General features: G+C 55.3%; 3 protein-coding genes across 4 annotated transcripts in view; 1 reads left to right on the top strand and 2 right to left on the bottom strand.

Annotated features, from left to right (window-relative positions):
• Positions 1 to 157: 157 nt before the first annotated feature.
• On the top strand, positions 158 to 5,456 carry LOC144729565 (transcription initiation factor TFIID subunit 11-like). 2 transcript variants are annotated; one of them, XM_078609901.1, is made up of 5 exons: positions 158 to 232; positions 1,705 to 1,995; positions 2,296 to 2,383; positions 3,701 to 3,797; positions 4,351 to 5,456. In XM_078609901.1, exons 2-5 carry the CDS (start codon positions 1,742 to 1,744, stop codon positions 4,479 to 4,481), a joined length of 570 nt encoding a protein of 189 aa, XP_078466027.1. In that variant the 5' UTR covers positions 158 to 232; positions 1,705 to 1,741; the 3' UTR covers positions 4,482 to 5,456. The 2 variants fall into 2 exon arrangements, with proteins under 2 accessions (XP_078466027.1, XP_078466028.1); XM_078609902.1 differs by lacking the exon at positions 158 to 232 and adding an exon at positions 248 to 334.
• A 465-nt stretch (positions 5,457 to 5,921) lies between these two features.
• On the bottom strand, positions 5,922 to 8,099 carry LOC144729566 (1-phosphatidylinositol 4,5-bisphosphate phosphodiesterase eta-2-like). The gene is made up of 3 exons (XM_078609903.1): positions 7,912 to 8,099; positions 7,170 to 7,249; positions 5,922 to 6,524 (listed from the first exon to the last, which is right to left on the bottom strand). Exons 1-3 carry the CDS (start codon positions 8,075 to 8,077, stop codon positions 6,405 to 6,407), a joined length of 366 nt encoding a protein of 121 aa, XP_078466029.1. The 5' UTR covers positions 8,078 to 8,099; the 3' UTR covers positions 5,922 to 6,404.
• A 174-nt stretch (positions 8,100 to 8,273) lies between these two features.
• LOC144729823 (1-phosphatidylinositol 4,5-bisphosphate phosphodiesterase eta-2-like) overlaps positions 8,274 to 21,399 on the bottom strand; it is a 36,108-nt gene continuing 22,982 nt past the window's right edge. The window contains exons 6-22 of the mRNA XM_078610338.1: positions 20,463 to 20,639; positions 19,998 to 20,352; positions 19,452 to 19,581; positions 18,498 to 18,710; positions 18,284 to 18,377; positions 17,241 to 17,444; positions 15,805 to 15,925; positions 13,410 to 13,584; positions 12,300 to 12,386; positions 11,257 to 11,370; positions 11,053 to 11,141; positions 10,734 to 10,885; positions 10,432 to 10,617; positions 9,855 to 9,962; positions 8,804 to 8,928; positions 8,484 to 8,595; positions 8,274 to 8,356 (exon numbers count right to left, since the gene is read on the bottom strand). Coding sequence (XP_078466464.1) covers positions 8,274 to 8,356; positions 8,484 to 8,595; positions 8,804 to 8,928; positions 9,855 to 9,962; positions 10,432 to 10,617; positions 10,734 to 10,885; positions 11,053 to 11,141; positions 11,257 to 11,370; positions 12,300 to 12,386; positions 13,410 to 13,584; positions 15,805 to 15,925; positions 17,241 to 17,444; positions 18,284 to 18,377; positions 18,498 to 18,710; positions 19,452 to 19,581; positions 19,998 to 20,352; positions 20,463 to 20,639 — 2,525 coding nt within the window. The remainder of the gene's footprint in view (positions 8,357 to 8,483; positions 8,596 to 8,803; positions 8,929 to 9,854; positions 9,963 to 10,431; positions 10,618 to 10,733; positions 10,886 to 11,052; positions 11,142 to 11,256; positions 11,371 to 12,299; positions 12,387 to 13,409; positions 13,585 to 15,804; positions 15,926 to 17,240; positions 17,445 to 18,283; positions 18,378 to 18,497; positions 18,711 to 19,451; positions 19,582 to 19,997; positions 20,353 to 20,462; positions 20,640 to 21,399) is intronic.

The following is a 21,399-nucleotide window of genomic DNA, read 5'->3' on the forward strand; positions in this document are numbered from 1 at the left end:
AGACCCCGCCCCCTTCCCAATACCGGAAGTGCGTCAGACCGCTTTTTCGGGAACGCGCGGGAGAGGCCGCCATTGGTCACGTGCGCGAGCAGACGAATCGCGGTGCGGTTTGCTGCGACCGCTCGACGCGCGCCGACCAATGGGAAGCGCCGAAGCGGGCGAGGGGGGGCGAGGTGTGGGGGGGGGCAGGCGGCGGTGCAGCCACTCGAGTCGGTCTCTCGGCACCACGCCGGTGAGTCGGCGCCTTCTGCTCCTCCTGCTGCTCCTCTCCGTTGCCTGTTGCTGTGTGCTCCGTCTCCCCTGTCGCTGCCTCGCGCTTGTGCAAGAGAATCGGGTTCGAGCCCCACGACGGCGGCCACATCGGGTGGCGTCTTCGGGCGCTCTGGCGGCGCGCGGCGCGACGGCCTCGTTCGGGGAGATTCCCCGAGGCGGGCGGCACGCGGCCTGCGTGGCCCTGGGGGAGCTGGTTTAACACGGAGCAGGTTTTCGCGACCAAGATTATTCATAATCAACGTTTTTGGGTTAAATCGCGTTATTTATAAATGTGTCGTAACCCTCCGCCACCCGACACGGCCAATCAGCAAATAAGTGTCACGTTGACAAAAGACAAAATAGTTCACTGCTTTAGCCCACCGGTGGGTTGAAGCTGATCTTAAAGGCGCATTGAAAAATTATTGACTGATGCTCCTGCTGTTGTGGAGTGACTCATGCAGCCAGCTATGGCTGCAGGGTTTTGGTAGTACATGTTGTTTGTCGTTTATTGTGAAAATTCCGTCAGTTCCTATGATCACTGTTTCATTGCTTTATTTTGGTGATTACGAAAAGTTTACTGGTTTTGGCTGTTTGTTGTAGTACGGAGTAAGACTGATGGCCTTAATCTAAGTTGTCTTATGGTTGTTGTTGTTTGACTTGCATCCCACTGGGATTTTTGCACACAGCGTTGGTGTACGGTGCTTTTTCTGCAATAGTTTGCACTTAGTCACATATTCACTTTAAGATGTTTTCTTGTTCATGTTTTTGTTTGTTGCGGTTGCACCCGATTCAACAAGCCGGATGGCTTACAGGGCTACACCTAATAAATGAACTTGAAACCACAACATTTACAATTTTTGAGTACGACGTTTTGCTGGTAATTACATCCAGCATCATCGGGCAATTCGTACTCAAACATTGTAAATGTTGTGGTTTCACGCTTCAACACACCGGTGGGCTAAAGCAGTGAACTATTTGTCTTTTGTCAACGTCACACTTTTTTGATGATTGGCCGTGTCGGGTGGTGGTGCGCTGCGGCGTTATTTGACGAGACGCGCTTTCAAGAGCGATCTGCATTGTGAGGTTTTGCCAATTTCCTTGTTGAGGTACGATACGAATGCTGCGTGTGGGAGAAAACTGGAGAATGAGATAACGCTCATAGATCCACACAGATGGGTTCACGAACTCCGTTGTGATCTCTGCGTGATCGAAGTATAATGTTGAAGATCTGATATTTGAACTGTGACCTTTCGCGTTTAATGTCGGTTGGATATTTAAGTTGTGAGACAAGCGCTTGTCACGTGTTACACCACAAACTTTACAAGCAACCGCACACATTTTGCTCAACCTCGCCACACCTTGTGTAACGATCCTCAGGACGTTAAACTTGTGTTTATTGAATGTGGAACCCGCGTTGATAGCCCTGGCGCTGCTGCTGCCGTGTCCGTGCAGGGCACAAGCCGCTGGTGCCCGCACGGAGCGAGCGGTGATGGAAGGCGCGGGCAGCGGAGCCGCGCTGCTGGAGGGCGCCGACCCCAAGGCCGCGGCTCTGAGCGATCGCGGGGAGGAGGCGGACGCCAAGGAGGGAGCTGCGGGCGAGGCAGCGGCGGCGGCGGCGCTGGGAGCCGACGAGGAGGACCCGTCCTCGGACCCGTCCTCGCCCGCCGCCCGCGCCAAACTCGAGCGAGAGAAAGCGGAGCGCGCACGGCAGAAGCACGATGAGGACGAGATCCAGAAGATGCAGTGAGTGGCGGGGGGGGGGAGTCCATGCACGTTGGTGACGTGGGGGTTTACCACACGGGATCAGTTCAGATATCCCTCGCCACTGTTGTTATCCATGGCCTGAAATCCAAACTCAAGACTGGCAGGTTCACAATACAGCACTGTGCCGAGCTCACTCACCAGACTATGTAAATGGGTACTGATTGTAAGTTCCGTGGTATTTCAATGTGGAGGTAGAATGAAAGTGGCGCTAGGCAGCACTGTCGTGTGTCCTCTTTGCTCATGATGACGGACACGGTGGTGGTCGTGTGCGCCTTCCAGGATCCTGGTGTCGTCATTCTCGGAGGAGCAGCTGAACCGCTATGAGATGTACCGGCGCGCAGCCTTCCCCAAAGCTGCCTTCAAACGGGTACCCAGCCACGTGCCCTCACCCCACGTGCCCTCACCCCACGTGCCCTCACCCCACGTGCCCTCACCCCACGTGCCCTCACCTCACGTGCCCTCACCCCACACACTGAGCCTCCTCCACAGGTATAGAAATAATAACACCTCCCCATGTTTTGGGGCGGTGACATGGCCCAGCGGTAGCGCATTCACCGCTTGTTGCAAAGGCTCGTGGTTTTAATCAGGCAAGACACCCTGTTTATTACTACAAGTATGTTTATCAAAAATACGTGCCATCTGAAGTTACGGTTAACCCAATCGGCCGCGTGTAAAACCTCTGACGTTCACTCCCCACATTGTACATCAACATTGCCTGCAGTTGCATGAGGATTTCAGGTCATTCATTTTCAGTGGATGGCTGATAAATTGATGATGAACAAGTCAGTCCCAATTAAAATCGTAAGTAATCTATGTGACTGCAATTAAACCTGTCATCTATGTTCAAATACTAAAATATTCCATTACAGAGGCACTGGTGTTGGTCATCCTCTTACCTGCAAGTCCTCTTATCCACACAGCAGATCTCTGATTCTCCCCGTGCTAGGATTTGGAGATAGCATTGCCGAGATAGAATTGTCGTGTAATATGGCACTGGTGCTCATTACCCGCATCTCTTGTGAGGGGAACGAGTCACTCACATTGTCACTTAGTTATAAGATGAAAGTCTTTACATGCATCGGAATTTATTAGGATTTTGTAGAAATACACAAGCCTAAAACTAATAAACAAATTCATATTTATGATTCTTGGGGTTCAGTGGAAATGTCCAGTTCTCAAATCTCCCAACTAAGGCCTCTTTCAAAAATTCCCATTCTCTAAAGCCACTTTTTATATTTGTAGCTGTTGGAAGCGTAATATCCGCAGCACCAGATGCGTCACTCGTGATATGGTGTGAACTTCTCGCACACAAACGGATTCTTCTCCGCATCGCTTAAGCCTGGCTGTTACTTGAACTTAGTGTTCACCTCACATCTTCTGCTGACGTGCAGGACAGAGAACAAACGAGCTCCTGCGTGTGGGCAACAGAGCGGAGGTGTTGCCCATGCAGCATGATTTTTTATTGTGGTGATGCCCGGTGTGGGTGTCCGTAACGTAGCACTGGCATGGAGCTCCCTCACAGCAGTGCGAATTCTCTCCTCTGCGTGATTTGCTGTATATTTACTAATAAGTGATCTGTATTATTGGTAATGCTGAACATTTACCTGTGCTTGAAATGTATGGCTTTGTTAAACATTAAAAAGGCTGGCAAGTCGAGCTAATGTGGAATCGTGTTTGATTTCAGCTCATCCAGTCAATAACGGGCTGCTCAGTGTCACAGAACGTTGTGATCGCCATGTCCGGCATCGCCAAGGTGTTCGTGGGGGAAGTTGTGGAGACAGGTCAGCCCCATTCTCTCTCCAACACAACATACCTAACCAGTTGGTAACATTCATTACAAACGCACGGTTAAAACCAGTGGGGTGAGACCGACACATCTTAGTAAATAAGCAATATGTAAGGAGGAGGTGTATTGAAGTTTTCTGACAATTCTGACAAGTTTAACAAGAAAATAGACAAGTCTTGAAATATTGTAGCATAACCACATGTCTATCAGAACACGCTTTTCAATCTTTTAACCATAGTTATTAGTTTTCATTTTAAATCTTAAATGTAGTCTTTGGAACAACCACCATCATCTTGGCCATTAATTGTGCTGTATCCGTCATTCTCAGAGAAACGCACATTCTCATGTTGTGGTTAAGATAACCGCTACACCGTCACGCATTGAGGTACAACCCATACCTACTGCTGCCAGCCATGAAGATTGTCACCTGGTCATCTTTTAAATGTAACCTGAACATGTTTTTCAAACATTGAGTAAATTGTGTTTAATCCCAGTGTTTTATCCAGCGGATGTAATTGTATTTGTGCCGGCGTGCGTGCGTGGTGCAGCGCTGGACGTGTGCGAGGAGTGGGGGGACACACCTCCCCTGCAGCCCAAGCATCTGCGGGAAGCCGTGCGACGGCTCAAGGCACGTGGGCAGATTCCCAACACGAAATACAAGCGGGTGCTATTCCACTGAATGTACCACACAACACCACCTCCTGCCACCTGTCCAGTGCAACGAGTAGACCGCCATCCACCAGACAGAGGGGAGCATGTGCACCTCACGACAGCGTATGTAGCCTGCACCGAGTGCAGTTATGCGGCCTTTATTTAACTGCAGTGGGCTATGTCATGTTCCACAATTTTGACTGGAGTCCAAATGCCTCCACCATTTGGTGTTCACATTCACATTTGTCGAGTCTCAATGTGCAAGAGTTAGTCACACACCCTAACTTAGTTTACCTCTGTCAGGTAAACAAATAGGTGGCAAGATATGAAAGGTCATTAACACGACGTGCCGTGGCGTCGTGTTGTGGTAGACGCTGCGCTGCTAAACGTCCATGCCTTGTGTTGCTGCCCCCCACGTCCTCATCGCTGCAGCTCATGCCCAGCCTAACTCATAATTTTGCCCACCGGACAAAGGGGGGCTAGGGGCCCCAGTAGGGAGCTAGGGGCCCCAGTGGGGAGCTTGGGGGTCACGTGGTTGGGGGACCTGTACCTTCGAGAAGGGGGGCGTGGCCTGGGGCGGAGCCGGCCACGCCGCGGGAGTTATAAGCGGGGTGTGAACAGAGCTGGGCTGTTCTACCCCGGGATGAAGACATCAGCAGTCCTCGAGTCTCCGATCGTCGTTTGTGACCAGGCAGCCCGTCTCCTGCCCTGGTCACGCTGTGTGGTACTCCCCGAGTGTTAGTGAGATTAGGAACGGTGGTCACCACCCTGTATATAATGTTCACGTTGGTTGTTGTGTTAATAAATAGTGTTGCCTTCAAGTTGAGTGGGCCTCAATTGAACCCACTACAGATGTAATACGCTCACATTTTTTATTTTGTAAAAGTGATCATTAACTATTTCGCCATGAGCTGTTGCATATTCTTTACAATGTAATATTTTGTTAAAATGTTATATTTTTGTAAATAAAAATGGCATCAATAAACGTGTAAAATATTGAAAATTGTATTAAGATGTTTCAGTTTTAATTTCCACAGCCGTTATGCCAGTCGCTATGGCGTGGTGTCTGGCACAGTTGCCGAGGCAGCCCCTATAACGCGGTCGTGAAGACAGTCTCTATAACAGGAGGTACAACATCGTCTCTGACGCAATCTCTGACAGCCTTGACAGTCTGTAACGGTCACCATGGTGCAGTCGTCATGACTAAGTAGCGGCCACTGATGCCCTTGACAAGGTTGCTGTGACCCAGTCTGACGCATTTTCTCTGAGTCGCTATGAGGCCATTGCTATGACACTTAGTGAGACGAACTCTTGGTTTGACGCATTCGTGATGTGGTCACTGATGGCGTCTATCACAGCAGCAGCTGTTATTTGTAAAGGAAATTTACACAGATGTGACCTTGCACACACGGCCCAAAAATCAGTCCACTGGCAATGAACAAACCTTACTCCAAACCACACAATACAGTTTATATTCCAATAATTTAATATACTTAATTAAAATCCGAAGTAAAAAAGTTTACAAATTACATAAAATCAAACAAATGTATCTTACAGTCCTCTTACAACCCTAGTTTAAATAAAAAACACTTCCCATAAACCCTACTACCCATTGCATACACAGTGACACTGTCACCACAACAATGCCTCGTGGGTAAATGCTAGGACATTTAATCACGGGTAAGGTTTTTTGTGTTTAAAGCTCCATTTGCACATTCTCTCCATTGAAGCAGCTGATTAGTGCTCACGAAAAACTTCAGGATAAGAGAGGAATTGGAAGAATGCATTGCCGTTACATCTGATGGAATACAATGCCCTTGGGTTTCGTATTGAGATAAAATCTGTCTTGGATCAGGGCTGAGAGCCGGATCGAAGTGTGTTCACACTCAAGGGGTGATCGGTTGAGGTCCAGGGTGGACGATTCATGGAAGAGAGGTCCAGGGTAGACGATTCATGGAAGAGAGGTCCTGGGGGTGGCTCTCATGCCGTGCCTCCGACGAGGTGCATCCCCCACACCGCATTCCCTCGATTTGCAACCCAGAGCTCGCATCAGGTTGGAAGCCTGCCTCGCCTGCACACAGACGTACGCACACGGACTTGCACGCGGCCTTGCACGCGGCCACGCGAGATACATGCACACACCAGGGCATACACGAGCAAGCGGCTGCAACTCCTCCACCTTCAGCAAGTGCGGTCGGAATTCTAACGCATGCTAATTGAACTGTGCGATGCACAACCTATTGTGATGCGTTCATCTAGCTATTGCTTATGAAGGCCTGTTACCACAAGCCACCACACTGAACCATCCCACTCCGGTAATAAGTGGAAACTTTGAATTCCAGGCATGTATGGGTAAATGCAATCGTTCGCGAATGTAACTTTTAGGGTAATTAATTGAATGAGACAACATACGAGGGAGTGCAAACGAGACAAAAAAATAACACGATTTCTCAATCGAATCGTGATCCTGCAATCAACGATTCGTTGAACTTAAGGGGGCTGGGGATGTTATCTGCATGCTCGACACCACACAAAGTAAAAAACCTGGTTCATTAGCATCTCAAGTCTTCATACTGGGAAAAGCTGATGAGGCACAGTGACTTACATATGGATGATGTACATGAAAACAGTGGGGAGACAATACAATAAAAATCCGTGACAAGGGCATTCACAGGCACTGGGAAGAGTCACGCGGGGAGACGGAGCGCTCGCTTGCCTTGCCGTGGATCTGCTCAACGGTGACGTAAACAAAGATGGACGCCTCGCTCAGGCCTTCCAAGCGAACGTGGCGGTAACCTGCCAGGCGAGAGAGCAACAACCGGCATGGAGCAGAGAGCCCAACATCAGCCACGGCGAAGAGCGTTGCGGCCCGGCACAGACGGCAGAGGAAGAACAGTTGTGGCTCGACACAGGGGGGCATGGTGAGCCATCTGTGCGGAGTACGTAGGGTGTAGTGCATTAGTGTGGGGTATGGTTCCAAAGTAACTCTTGCACCGAGTTCGATTCCAAGCCATAGCTAAACTCGGTGGCAAGTGATATCTGAACTTTGGCCCTAGGCCAACCCAATGTACCTCCGCGTGGTGTAAACATCAGCACTGAGGACAAAAGTGGCCGGGCATGGCGCAGGGGGTGTGCCATCCTAGCCTTTGTGGGTGCTCGCTTACAGATTTTATTTTCTCGTTTGTACTCGTGAGTGGTATATGCATGGTGAGTGGAATTCTGAGTGTCTGCTTGCTGCGTGTTGCTGGTGAGTGGTGTGGATATGGCGAGAGGGAATGTTTGGTGAGCAGTGTTTGTTGGTGAGCGGTTGTGCGTGCTGTGTGTACGCCGTGTGATGCTGTGTGTGGCGAGTGCACCGTGTGTGTTGTGTGTGGCGAGTGTGCTGTGTGCATGTGTGCTGTGTGGCGTGTGTGCTGTGTGTGTGTGTGCATGCGTGCGCTGAGAGATTTAGCACGAACCAGGCAGGATGCTGGACAGGGCGATCGTCTTCTGTCCAATGAAGTTTCTCCCAATGGGGTCGTCGTCCCAAACCACGAATCGCACCATGGCCAGCTCCGGCATGTGGATGATAAACACGAGCGTCTCGTCCCACAGTGGCTGAAACCCTGAACACGGCACGCACATCGCGGCTCGTGCCCCGACAGCCAAACACGCAGATCCCCCGTGGAGCCTTCATGGACTGTCTGTGTATGGTGTGTGTATGGTGTGTGTGTATGGTGTGTGTGTGCGTATGATGTGTGTGTGTGTATGATGTGTGTGTGCGTATGATGTGTGTGTGCGTATAGTGTGTGTGTGTGATGTGTGTGTTTGCTCCTTGCCATTATCGTCCACCACCCTGGTGCGCCGCACTGCGGAGTCGACCGGCAGCCCCACCACCTCCACCTCCACGTAGGGGTCGATGATCTGAGCGCAACGTGGAGATGCATCGTGCACAACACTCACGCCCCGCACTCACTCACGCCCCGCACTTAAACCCTACACATGGTCAGTCCCCGTGCTTCCATCATCAGCGCTTCACGGCTCCTCTCACAGGCGAGGCGGGAGCGTGCGAGTGAAGAGGCATCATCGCTGCTCTTCACCGCGGACCCGTTTTGGGCCTGGTCGCGGTGACCTCCCGAGGTTTGGTCTGCAGGAGCCGAAAGCTGCGTATGTGGGAGTCGCGATCTTGAATTTACAAAAGCGTTCGCTTTCCCGGAGTCTTCATTTCATACGTAGACTCTCATTATTCCCCTATGACCTACGGGGGGAAGCTTACGTATGTGACAGAGCATCCTTCTCCAGGGCAAGACGATTTAACGGAGATTGTGTTGCTACCTCCACTCCCCCGTGTCTCTCGCGGCGTGTCCTCACCTCGTCTCTAGAGGGCAGCCGCGAGACGGCGGGCTTGGGCAGCCGCTGTCCGCTGATGACGCGCACCGTGAGGTACGTGCGAGCCCGGCCCCGGGAGGGATTGTCGCTCAGAGGGTTGAAGTGGCCTGAGGGAACAGGTCAAGGGTCGCGAGCGGCAGAGTCTCCGTGTTAGCGTGAGCATTGCCGGGCAGGCCCCGAGCCACCTGTGGAAATTCCACATTCCTTTAGCGGGGGCGATCTGATCTTAATAGAACGGCCAACTTGAATTCACGCAAAGTGGTGCTCATTGTATTCACTGTAGAGGGATGTTGGGCAACCCTTGTCTGGGATACGATTTGAATATCCAGCCACCTGGACACCCAGCCACACATCCAGCAGCATACCTGTCAACCCATACGGTTTACCCAGATTTTTGTTCAGGGAAATTGAGTTTTCAAGTCCATACGGCATACAGCCGTTTCAATATGGGCAATTCTTTTTTTATCTATTTGTTTGTGTTTCTGCCTTGTGATGGGACTTTGTAGAATGAACGTTGATATTTACAAGGGCACGGGGTGACCAATAAGATCTGAATTGGTCTGTAATAAGGTAGGGCACTGATAAGGGGTTGACAGGTATGCAACAATCCAGCCACCCAGCAGCCCAGCGACTCGGGAGGAAAAAGGAAATGCAATTTGATTGCATATGAACTCTTCATGGGTGCGAGTTTATGTACAGTGTGGGTTGTCAAAGGCAGAGGGTGGGAGTGGGATTGTGGCGAGACAGATTTCGTATCCAGGGTCCACACGATGAAATATCGCCGCTAATCCGCGGCGCTGCGAAGGCCTGCTGGCACGGCGAGAGTACTGGACTGCTGGGGGTACAGAGGGAAAGCATCGAGAGCGGGCCAGCGACAGAGCGCAGAGGCACTGCGAGCCGAATGCACTGTGCGATGCTCGTTCCACAACGTGAAACATGCGGTAGACAGCCCTTCATCAACCCACTGCTGGGTGAGGGCCTCCCCACGCCGTGCAGTCGCGCTCACACGATGTTTGAAAAGGATAACACTCACCCGTGCACATCTCAGCCGGCTTCAGGACGTATCCACAGTTCCCATTGGCTGCAAATTTTGCTCGATTGAGCTGCATGGGTCGCCCTTCCGTCTGGTAGTTGAGAGAGACTGGAATGAAGGGGAAGCGCACGAGGTCACTCCCAAGGTCACGGACGTCCCTTGCGGCGTTTACCTGCCGTCACTGCAATCTCCACTTTCCAACAACTGACAGCACCCTACGTGGAACAGAAGCTATACATTTATACACACGTACTTTCGTTTTTTTCAGCAGTGTTCTGCATCGGAATGTTCGGCCAATTCCATTGTAAGGAGTGATATTGCATGTGCCCATAGAAATCCCGTGTACACGAGGGAATAACATTCAAATCTCCGCACAGGTGGATTTAAGAACTCGTTTACACTGTGCTACCATCTCCTGGCCATCCCACAACGCACAGGGTTTTGGGAGTTTGACAAAACGCCACGTGATCCACCAACCCCTGCCTTCAAAGGTCAGCGCGTCGCAGGCCGCGCCGCCACGCTCGACAAGAGTGAACCTGGACGCGGCGCGCCGAGAGCCACACCGGAGCCCACCCACCCATCTGAGTGCCCGCATTCCAGAATGGCTCAGGGCCGTAGTTGCTGGAGGACACGCGGTGGGCCGAGGGGTAGACGCGGGCCAGGCGAGCGCTCGCGAACGCCGCCAGCTCCTGCGCGCGTTCCGACGCCAGCGCGGAGGCCTGCCGCTCCGCAAACGACGTCACGCTCCACCGGGGAGGTGGCCCTGGGGCGAGACGGCGGCCGTTCGGCTCACTCGGTCGGCAAAGTACGGAGCCCCCGCCCCTCCGCCCACGGACCCGGGCACCCCGGCGTAGGCCGGACCTCACGCGCGTCTCTCACCGTGCGAGCCGACGTCGATGGCTCCTCGAGCCCGCGAGCACGCGGTGAGCTCGGAGAGGGCGCGCGACATGCGCGACGTGCGGGCCCGCGGGACGGGAGGCCCCGCGCGCGGGCTCGCCTCGCGTCGTGGCTCCCGCCGCCGGCACGGGGAGCTGCGGGGGAAGGGACTCGTTAACGGCGTCGCCTGCGACCGCACCGAGGAGCGGTCTTTTGCTTTGCCGTTCCTCAATCGGAGCGAACGCCCGTGCGCGCGCACGTACGCTCGTGCGTTCGCCACGCTAGTTGACGCACGAGCCCCCTCCCGCTTGCGTCCTCTGACCTGACGGTGTAGGCCACGGGGCGCTTGGTAGAACCCGGGAGTTTGTCCCCACAGCTGCTGCCGATTGCTTTCTCGCGGCAGTTCTGCGCCTACGGGCGGCACAGTTTAGCCGCGGGTGTTGGGCACAGGGAGGTGCGTGTCAGATGAGAATGAGCGGCGGAGGCCACGCCGGTGGTGGTCGCCGTGGCGAGAGGCTTTGCTCACCTTGCGCCTCGGCAGGAGACTGAGGAGAGAGCGGCTGCGGCGCACCGTGGCACGCCCCTCGCCGTGCGCCGCCACCTCCTCGGCACAGGGGCACACGCCAGCTGCACCGCCACCCTGCCGTGGCACAGGGGAGGCACTGGAACAACGTGGCGTGTGTGGGGGTGTGTGGGGGTGTGTGGGGTGTGTTTGGGGTGTGTGTGATGTGTGTGTGATGTGTGTGGAGTGTGTGGTGTGTGTGTGTGGCGTGTGTGGCGTGTATGGCGTGTGTGGGGTGTGTGGGGGTGTGTGGGGTGTGTTTGGGGTGTGTGTGATGTGTGTGTGATGTGTGTGGGGTGTATGTGTGGGGTGTGTTTGGTGTGTGTGGGGTGTGTGTGGGGTGTGTGTGGGGTGTGTGTGTGGGGTGTGTGTGGTGTGTGTGTGGGGTGTGTGTGTGGGGTGTGTGTGGTGTGTGTGGCGTGTGTGTGTGGCGTGTGTGTGTGGCGTGTGTGTGTGGTGTGTGTGTGTGGGGTGTGTGTGTGTGGGGTGTGTGTGGGGTGTGTGTGTGTGGGGTGTGTGTGTGTGTGGTGTGTGTGTGTGGGGTGTGTGTGTGGTGTGTGTGTGGTGTGTGTGTGGTGTGTGTGTGTGGGGTGTGTGTGTGTGTGGGGTGTGTGGGGTGTGTGTGTGTGTGGTGTGTGTGTGGGGTGTGTGTGGGGTGTGTGTGTGGGGGGTGTGTGTGGGGTGTGTGGGCTGTGGCCAGCGTGGGAAGACCCCAGCTTGACTGCTGACAGCATATGGCCGGGGCCCGTCCCCCGCTGCGGGAGTTCACCGCGTCTCGTGCACATCGCCACAAACACCGCGCGTGCTCCTCGGGACATCTGCACCGTGAGCATAAATCACGTCGCGCCCTTTGTTGGGTTGGGCACAATGTGGCCACGGCCACCACGCACGTGGCACCCCGACGACGCCCAACTTTATTCCTCAGCGCGGCCGCTTCACTTCAACCGCGTGCGGTGCCACCTCACCTGGGCACAGTGCCACCTCACCTGGGCACGGTGCCACCTCACCTGGGCACGGTTCACGCTCGTCTCACTCTCCAACTCAGCGTCGTCCACGCCGTCCACGCCCTGCGTTGTCACCGAGATCTTTTTACCCTGCGCTCCCAGTCGCACCCGCCAGGCCGTGCATCTTCACTACCATCGCCAACAACATCACCACCACCATCGCTAACAACATCACCGCTACCATCGCCAACAACATCACCGCAACCATCGCCAACAACATCACCGCTACCATCGCCAACAACATCACCGCAACCATCGCCAACAACATCACCGCTACCATCGCCAACAACATCACCGCCACCATCGCCAACAACATCACCGCAACCATCGCCAACAACATCACCGCTACCATCGCCAACAACATCACCGCAACCATCGCCAACAACATCACCGCTACCATCGCCAACAACATCACCGCTACCATCGCCAACAACATCACCGCCACCATCGCCAACAACATCACCGCTACCATCGCCAACAACATCACCGCCACCATCGCCAACAACATCACCGCCACCATCGCCAACAACATCACCACCACCATCGCCAACAACATCACCGCCACCATCGCCAACAACATCACCGCAACCATCGCCAACAACATCACCGCTACCATCGCCAACAACATCACCGCTACCATCGCCAACAACATCACCGCTACCATCGCCAACAACATCACCGCAACCATCGCCAACAACATCACCGCTACCATCGCCAACAACATCACCGCTACCATCGCCAACAACATCACCGCTACCATCGCCAACAACATCACCGCAACCATCGCCAACAACATCACCGCTACCATCGCCAACAACATCACCGCAACCATCGCCAACAACATCACCGCCACCATCGCCAACAACATCACCGCAACCATCGCCAACAACATCACTGCTACCATCGCCAACAACATCACCGCCACCATCGCCAACAACATCACCGCAACCATCGCCAACAACATCACCGCTACCATCGCCAACAACATCACCGCTACCATCGCCAACAACATCACCGCTACCATCGCCAACAACATCACCGCCACCATTGCCAACAACATTACCACCACCATCGCTCACAACATCACCGCTACATGTCATTTACATACCTCACCTTCAGCAAAATCTTTCCCATGAGGCTCTGTGGCGAGGGCCACTGTGCATCATCAGCTGTTGGAAGGTCAGAGGGCAGCAGAAGCAGGTCTCCCAGAATGCTTTGCAAGTAATGGGCCATTTTGTCTTGTTGAGCCAAACTGCAATGATTCTCCAGGGAGACGATGACCGGATATCTGAAAGTGAAGAATGGAACGTTTCACCACTGTGCAGACAGCAGTGGGGAAATCTCATGAGGAACATTTCCGGACTTTGTTCCATTGTAACAACGAGACGGGTCAATGGCGGTAGGAATTCGGAGAAACTGGCCTTTAATTTTCATCATCCAATTACAACCAACAATTCCGTATTCTAAACAATAACGCCGATCAAGTCTTGCCACCGACACAGAGCGGCGAGAGCAGACAGCCTCTCTCAATTTACTGCTCGATAAAGACCACTTCACGCCATGCAAGTCACGGGGGTTGTTTGACCATACTTCACCACAGTGGTCGGCGCCGCTAAGTTCGTAGCGCCATACACGGAACGCTGCGACGCTTGTCCCCCCGTTTCCATCGTTGCCCCCCAACCGAAACGCGACTGACTGCACATGAACAGGAATCCAAGATCCAGTTCACGTCGGTGACCGCACTGCACAGAACGTATTTAATTACTCGGAAATGGGGTGAACGCAACCATTCCCACTGATACGCAACAACTTAATCTCGTAAACAATGTCATAGGGGCCCTTCACATCAATCATGTGGCCGTGGGATGACAGGGGGGAGCCGAGGGATTTGGATGACACCACAGCTGATGAGCCTGATCCTGCGATTAGAGAATCCGATGTCAACAGAGCACATTGACAGCGGTGAGTTGAACGCCCAGATTTTATCCTGTTACGGAAATGTTGCGTCCCATAAGGGGACTTTACAGGACTGACGCAAGTCGGCTGGTTTGTTTCAAAGCAGATGTGAGACCGCCGCGTGACAACACGGGGAATTCCGTCGGAGTTTGTTGCGCTCTGGCAACGCTCGACGGGGAGGAGACTCAGAAGGGGGAAGCATCCCGAGCGAGGACTCTCCAGGGCGGCAGACGCCGGAGGCCTCTGCCAGCGATGGCACAAGGACCCCTCACGGACTCCGCACGGACTCCGCACGGACTCCGCACGGACTCCGCACGGACTCCGCACGGACTCCGCACGGACTCCGCACGGACTCCACACGGACTCCGCACGGACTCCGCACGGACTCCGCACGGACCCCTCACGGCTCTGCAGCGTGATGCCTCCGCCCATTGGAATGTGCCGCCAGCCATGGCCCCTGGGCGCTCGGCACCTTGTTCACGTATCCTGCCGACGTGCCCCGACTGCACGCGGCTGCTGTCGTCGCTCGATCCGAGCGGCACGGCCCCTCGCTGTGGCACCGGAGCTTGGAGCGCGGGACGCACGGCTGGAGGGGGGGGTGAGGCTGGAGGAGGGGGGTGAGGCTGGGGGGGGGGGTGAGGCTGGAGGGGGGGGGTGAGGCTGGGGGGGTGAGGCTGGAGGGGGGGGGGGAGGGGGTGAGGCTGGAGGGGTGGGGGGGGTGAGGCTGGAGGGGGGGGGGGGGTGAGGCTGGAGGGGGGGGGGGTGAGGCTGGAGGGGTGGGGGGGTGAGGCTGGAGGGGGGGGGGGTGAGACTGGAGGGGGGGGGGGTGAGGCTGGAGGGGTGGGGGGGGTGAGGCTGGAGGGGGGGGGGGGTGAGGCTGGAGGGGGGGGGGGTGAGGCTGGAGGGGGGGGGGTGAGGCTGGAGGGGTGAGGCTGGAGGGGGGGGGGGGTGAGGCTGGAGGGGGGGGGGGGTGAGGCTGGAGAGGGGGGGGGGTGAGGCTGGAGGGGTGGGGGGGTGAGGCTGGAGGGGGGGGGGGGTGAGGCTGGAGGGGTGGGGGGGTGAGGCTGGAGGGGGGGGGGGGGGTGAGGCTGGAGGGGGGGGGGGGTGAGGCTGGAGGGGTGGGGGGGTGAGGCTGGAGGGGGGGGGGGGTGAGGCTGGAGGGGGGGGGGGGTGAGGCTGGAGGGGTGAGGCTGGAGGGGGGGGGGGGTGAGGCTGGAGGGGGGGGGTGAGGCTGGAGGGGTGGGGGGGGTGAGGCTGGAGGGGTGGGGGGGTGAGGCTGGAGAGGGGGGGGGTGAGGCTGGAGGGGGGGGGGGTGAGGCTGGAGGGGGGGGGGTGAGGCTGGAGGGGGGGGGTGAGGCTGGAGGGGGGGGGGGGTGAGGCTGGAGGGGTGGGGGGGTGAGGCTGGAGGGGGGGGGGGGTGAGGCTGGAGGGGGGGGGGGGTGAGGCTGGAGGGGGGGGGGGTGAGGCTGGAGAGGGGGGGGGTGAGGCTGGAGGGGGGGGGGGGTGAGGCTGGAGGGGGGGGGGGTGAGGCTGGAGGGGGGCGTTCACTCACGGGTTGTGGGTGAAGGAGTGGGCGCCGATACACCGCAGGACGTCCTGAAAGGGGATGCGCGTCGTGAGTGTGCGCCCGTGCGTGACCATCGGCTCGCCGTCCGGGCCGTCCCAGCTGTCGACTACGGAGGTCGTTTCAAAACGCGACAGGAGAGCGAGCGCACGGTCTGCTATGCCCGCTCCGCCAGACACATCTGTGACATTCTCTCCGCATCTTGCGCAGACCACTGACTGAAGATAGAGACTTCACGTCAAAGTGCGGAATGTTGATATTCCTCCGTTACAACGGCGTCACGCCAAAATCGGGCCAGCCAGATTGCACGTTCGAATTACGAACGGACAGAACAGAACTGACTCTATCTCCCCTATTGGCATCCCAGAAGAAGTGTCCATGCCATTCGGCTGCAGCTAGCACAGCGAACACTACCGAGTTCTCCTCTCCTCTGCTCATTGCACGCAGAGTGGAAGAAGCCTGCTCCCTGGACAAGAAGTGAAAAGTTAATTTGTTTGACCCTGGTAAGAACTCAAGAAACCAACATGAAACTCAATTGCAAGACTGACCTGGGTCACCAAAGTGACCAGCTCAATACAAATGAAATACATAATACAACAGGTTTTTCTGGGCTAGGTCGCGTAAATATAAATGTGTCGTTAAACCCGCCACCACCCGACAGCCAATGAGTAAGGGATGTCATGTAAACAGAACGTGCCAATGTGTTACGAGTACAGCACACCGGTGTGTTGGAGAGCAAATCCACAACATTTACAATCTGAGTACGACGTTTCGCCAGTAATTGCAACTAGCTTCATCAGGCGACAGCAGCCAGATTTGTGGAGAAGTCCTCCTCCTGTCTCAGTCCCGCGTTGAAGCAAATAGAAATCAGCACGAACATAAATCAATGTTAAATTCCCTGTAGCAGAAGTCTGCCGAGACAGATTATCTTTAGACCGCTCATAATGTAATTAACGACATGTAATTATAATTAAGTTACTGAAACATTCAACAGACATAGGGTGACTGTTGCACTAATATGTAACCAGACGTGGAAATACACGAGTCCAATACCACTCTGCAAGTTCAATTATCGTAAAGAATCGAAAGCTCGGCATCAAATCGCGGTTTTCATGGCAGAGCAAGAGGGGACGTTGTTTGTGGATTTCCACAGGGAGTGAGAGCCGTGTGAGCGTTTCGACCTCGGTAGAGAGGAATTGATATACCTATGCAATTTTCACTTCTATTTTTATTTATTTAAGTGACTTGCTTCACCTTTTCTCTATTTAGCACTCCTATAGTGTCGTGTGTTGTTGTTGTTGTAACTTGTGGACCCCGCCCCTACTGGGACATCTGTGTTAAAGAGGCTCATAGCTCATCGGATTCCTCCTCCAGTCTCAACAAAGACTCTGTGTTTCACAGCGACCCCACGTGCCGTTCGGTACCTTCCACACAGCGGCAGCCGGCGCGCAGCGCGCTCGCGTACGAGTCGGCGCACGCCCGCGACGTCACCTGGTCGCCCGTCAGGTAGGTGTTGTGCGAGGAGGCGATGCAGTAGCGCGTCAGCGGCAGGCCCATGTCCTGGTGCACGGAGCCGTGGGCCGGGTCCACCGCGTCACCTGCAGGGCCGCACAGGTACGCGGTCAACCCTGCTCGCGCACACACAGTTTGCACCGCTAGCAAACACAACGACGGCAAAGACGGCACCCGTAACCCGTTGGGGAGGAGACCCTTATCATTGCCAACCATAATTACTCGTGTTCAAATGCAATTGTGTTCAATCAACCTCAAACTTATCATTCTGGAGATGCCTATTTGCATGAAGCGTGACGAATCAGAGCCTTTGCTGCTTTGGGATAACAGCGCATGGTTCGTGAAATGTTCGTTCATGAATCCTGTATTCTCTCCCACTGCCATTAGCCGAACATCCATTCTTAAAATAATATTACCCAAGTGATAACCTGTGGTACAAAAATAATCCAATACAATGTGGAAATAACAAGTGTGATCGGACTTTACAGGTAAATCACACAAGCGATGTTTGCAAGCTGGGGGGTGTAAGCTGGCTTTTAGAGGATGCCGACCGATGTTCACAACAAATAAAACCCGAGACTCCCACACACAGGTGCCGCCTCAGCTCAGCAAGTACAACTCAGATTCACTCTGCAACGTGGCGTCTAACAGACTGGGAGCAAGTGCTGCTAGAGAACACCGATGCAGGCCAGCACAGTACACGAGGGGGGGGGGGGGGGGGTGGCCAGCACCACACCAGGCCACTTTTGTCTCCCAGTAATGATGTTAACACACTGCACCAGGTACTACTCAATTTGAGGCCGAGTCGACTGAGGGCAGGCCCAGGACCGGTTTGGATATTCGTTAGCAATGTTGGCTATGAGTGAGAATCGAACTCGGGTTGCCACACGCACACATGCACACACGCACACATGCACACACGCACACACACACATGCACGCACACACACACGCACCTTCTAAGCTCAGGCAGCCGTGCCGTCTGTTTTCCGCATCTGGCTCCACGCTGTCGATGATCTCCAAGCACATCGCCCTCGTCACGCCGGGAACCTGGGAAAAACAACTCTCCGGTGAAAACCGTTTGCGTAAACAAAATCCGTGTGGCATTCGCCACATTGAAACCAGCGAAGCGCACGGATAAACGTTCTAATTCAGCGCACGTGACCGCACCTTTTGTTCTTCCGTCATGAATCTGGCCAAATCACCGACGTTCCACAATGGTTTACGATCAAAATGTCCACTGGCGTCCGATTGCCACGGCTGCATCTTGTGAACGTGTCTGTTCATCAGCATGAGGAGGTCGCGGCGTGACGACATCAGAGCGTAGAACGACGAGAATTCCTCAAACGATAAAAACCCTCGATCGTTGTCCACATCCGTTGCCTGCGTGGCAAACAAAACACACGGGCGCACGCGTCACCGAGTGGAGTTGTCGACATCGTCCTTCCTCGCGATCTCCCGGATGTTGAGCACCACTCGTGAGCTGGGCACCGCACCGGGCACTCTGTGCCATGGGCATTTCTGCGCGGACCCCGGAAGCGCGAGATGATTCACCGTACATCGCCAATCGTGATAATCGGAGGTGCACGGAATGCTTACATTGGGAGCAAATAATAAACTGATGAGACACGGGTAGTGCATTGCCAGAAATTATGGAAAAAACTATGTGGTCGAGGTAAATATACACTTTGGGGGTGATCTGATTAAATATTTGTGTCAATACGTCACTCGTTTTGCTCACGTTTATCTTGAGCCCAACTTTGCAGCTTTATTAAGTTATTCAATAATTTCCTGTCGTTAATTTTCATTGTTGTTAAAATGACTGTGTCCTCAACAAATGTGGCATGGTTAATATGATTTACATTTATGCCTTTATAGTTCTAATCCAGTAAGCAAATAATAATCTTCGAACGTTGCAGAGACGAAACTTTGGCCGCAACCCTTTGCTCGTGAGAAAAATTAGCGAGTTGAATAATCTTCGCCAGAGACGATCTATCCACTGCTGGACAAAAGCTTCCCCAAGCCGCCAACATCTCCCACAGACAGAGGGAAAGGGACGGGGCGTTAGCGGGCGGGAGACTTCGAGGCGAAAGGGAGAGAGGGCGGCGGAGGCGAGGGTCGCACCTGGATGAGGTCGTGCAGGCGCTGCCGCGACAGCCGCAGATTCAGGCTGCTCAGCAGAGCGCGGACCTCGTCCAGCGCAAGGCGCCCGTCGCCGTTCCTGTCGGCCGCGGCAAACGTGCGCACCAGGAGCCTGGGGGTCACGTCAGGGAAGATCTCTCCCTGACCTCCGTCTCCCTGGCTCTCCCTCTCTCCGGCAAGCAACGCGTCCAACTCTCACTCACCGCTCGCCACATTCACCCCTCATTCACCTCTCACCTCAATCACCGGACATTCGCCTATGGCCACATTCAACTTGCAGCATCGTCCTACACAGTCCACGCAAACTATTCACGTGACATCGCAGGACCGGCACGGCATACCCGGCCACGTGCATCCCAAGTGCTGACGTTTACACGCCACACCGGTTATTCATTTAAGTGTGTCTCAACCTAGGGGAGGCACAGGACAGGTTTAGATCTCACTCGTCACAGATGCTACGCGCACACACACTGCACACCTCTTGGCGCACACACACTCGCACACGTGCCGTCCGAGTGGGTCGGATACTGTTCATGGCAGTGAAACGTGGGCCCACTGCTGGGTGAGCCCAAATTCATCCCAGCCATGATCATGGTGAGGCCCACACGCCAGGCCAAGGCCTGCTCTCGGCAAGCGGTCATCAGAACCAGCGGTCCGTCGACGGCTCCGTAGAAAACGCTGAGCACGAACGTCGAGTCGGGCTGTCCGAAAGCGCCACGGCCGCTCGCCGTGGCCTCCCCCGGGCCGAGTGCGGCGTCCACCCCGGCACCACGGCCTCCGCAGAAGTCGTAGGGAGCGAACGTCGACACTTCTGCATGAAAGTCTCCGGACGCCGCTCCGACGGGCCAGCCCTGACGCACCTCCCGCACGGCGTCGATGCAAACTGCGGGGGAAGAGCGACACGCGCACACGCGGACGATGACGGCGAGGCGCGCGTCACGCGCCCGGTCCAGAGTGGTGGTCGTGCGTGCAGCTGGAGCCTGCGGCACGCACTGGCGGCCTTGTGGCGCTTGCGTGAGGGGCGCCAGCAGATGCGTCGCCGGCTCTGGTCGAGGTAGAAGACGCGTGGCACGGGGTGCCAGGCCAGGCTGTGCCAGGCCACGGCACGCGAGCCGGGCCGGAGTTTGAGCATGGTGGAGCCGGCCTGCATGACGCTCACGCACCTCTCCACTGCACAACAACCCGACAGCACACCGCGTAGCTTGCCAACGCACTTCCCCACCACCAAACCCACCATAACAACAGCGTATGTGCCAAGAAGCTACGCGAAAGGTACACAGACATCACATTTGTGTGGAAACGTAGGAACACAATGTCTGCCAATCACCATCTCAACGCCTTTTGCAATCGTTTCAATAAACGGCGGTTGCCGCCTTTGAATTTAACAGATTATGGCCACACGTCACACAGGAAAGTGGCGCGTTTCAAACTCGTCTATTGTTACACATGTGGAGGTGTTTGGGCCTTGAGCTTGAGACCAGAACACGTGGAAGACAATAAAAAAATGGCCAAGGAGACTCATCTGAAGCGTGTCCCTGTCTCATGACGGCGGGGTTCATGCCAAGTCCGCACCGTAACCCGATGCAACGTGACTCTACGGTGGGCAGAAGTGACATTTAATAAGTGCTGCCACCGCAAAGTATGCAGGCATCGTCAGCCGTGACCTATCCACTGCTGGATGACGGCCTTTCCCCCGCAGCCCCCCTCACGGTTCCGCGATGCCAGTCAGTCGGTACCCCCCCCCCCCCCCGTGGAGACGAACGCGGCAGCGGCAGCCAGAGGAGCGGGACACGCGGCGGCCCGCGGGCCTCTCCAACCCCCAGGAGTGGCGGCCACTGCCGGCTGCTGCCACCCGAGGCCCAGCCGCTCCTGCCAGGGCCCGCGCCGCGATTCGTTTTGTGCCAAACGAGAGACGTGGCCCGGGTTTGGG

The sequence above is a fragment of the Lampetra planeri genome, chromosome 33 (assembly GCF_965212315.1).
Source record: "Lampetra planeri chromosome 33, kcLamPlan1.2.h2, whole genome shotgun sequence".
Taxonomy (NCBI): domain Eukaryota; kingdom Metazoa; phylum Chordata; class Hyperoartia; order Petromyzontiformes; family Petromyzontidae; genus Lampetra; species Lampetra planeri.

What these genes read in the sequence shown, in the direction of transcription:
- LOC144729565 (XM_078609901.1), top strand. Translation starts at nt 1,742, where the DNA reads ATGGAAGGCGCGGGCAGCGGAGCCGCGCTGCTGGAGGGCGCCGACCCC. An exon ending in CCAAAGCTGCCTTCAAACGG is followed by an intron (nt 2,384 to 3,700) that starts GTACCCAGCCAC and finishes GTTTGATTTCAG; the next exon opens with CTCATCCAGTCAATAACGGG. An exon ending in GGGGGAAGTTGTGGAGACAG is followed by an intron (nt 3,798 to 4,350) that starts GTCAGCCCCATT and finishes TGCGTGGTGCAG; the next exon opens with CGCTGGACGTGTGCGAGGAG.
- LOC144729566 (XM_078609903.1), bottom strand. Translation starts at nt 8,077, where the DNA reads ATGTGCGTGCCGTGTTCAGGGTTTCAGCCACTGTGGGACGAGACGCTC. An exon ending in CCTGTCCAGCATCCTGCCTG is followed by an intron (nt 7,250 to 7,911) that starts GTTCGTGCTAAA and finishes CTCGCCTGGCAG; the next exon opens with GTTACCGCCACGTTCGCTTG. An exon ending in TTGAGCAGATCCACGGCAAG is followed by an intron (nt 6,525 to 7,169) that starts GCAAGCGAGCGC and finishes GTCTGTGTGCAG; the next exon opens with GCGAGGCAGGCTTCCAACCT.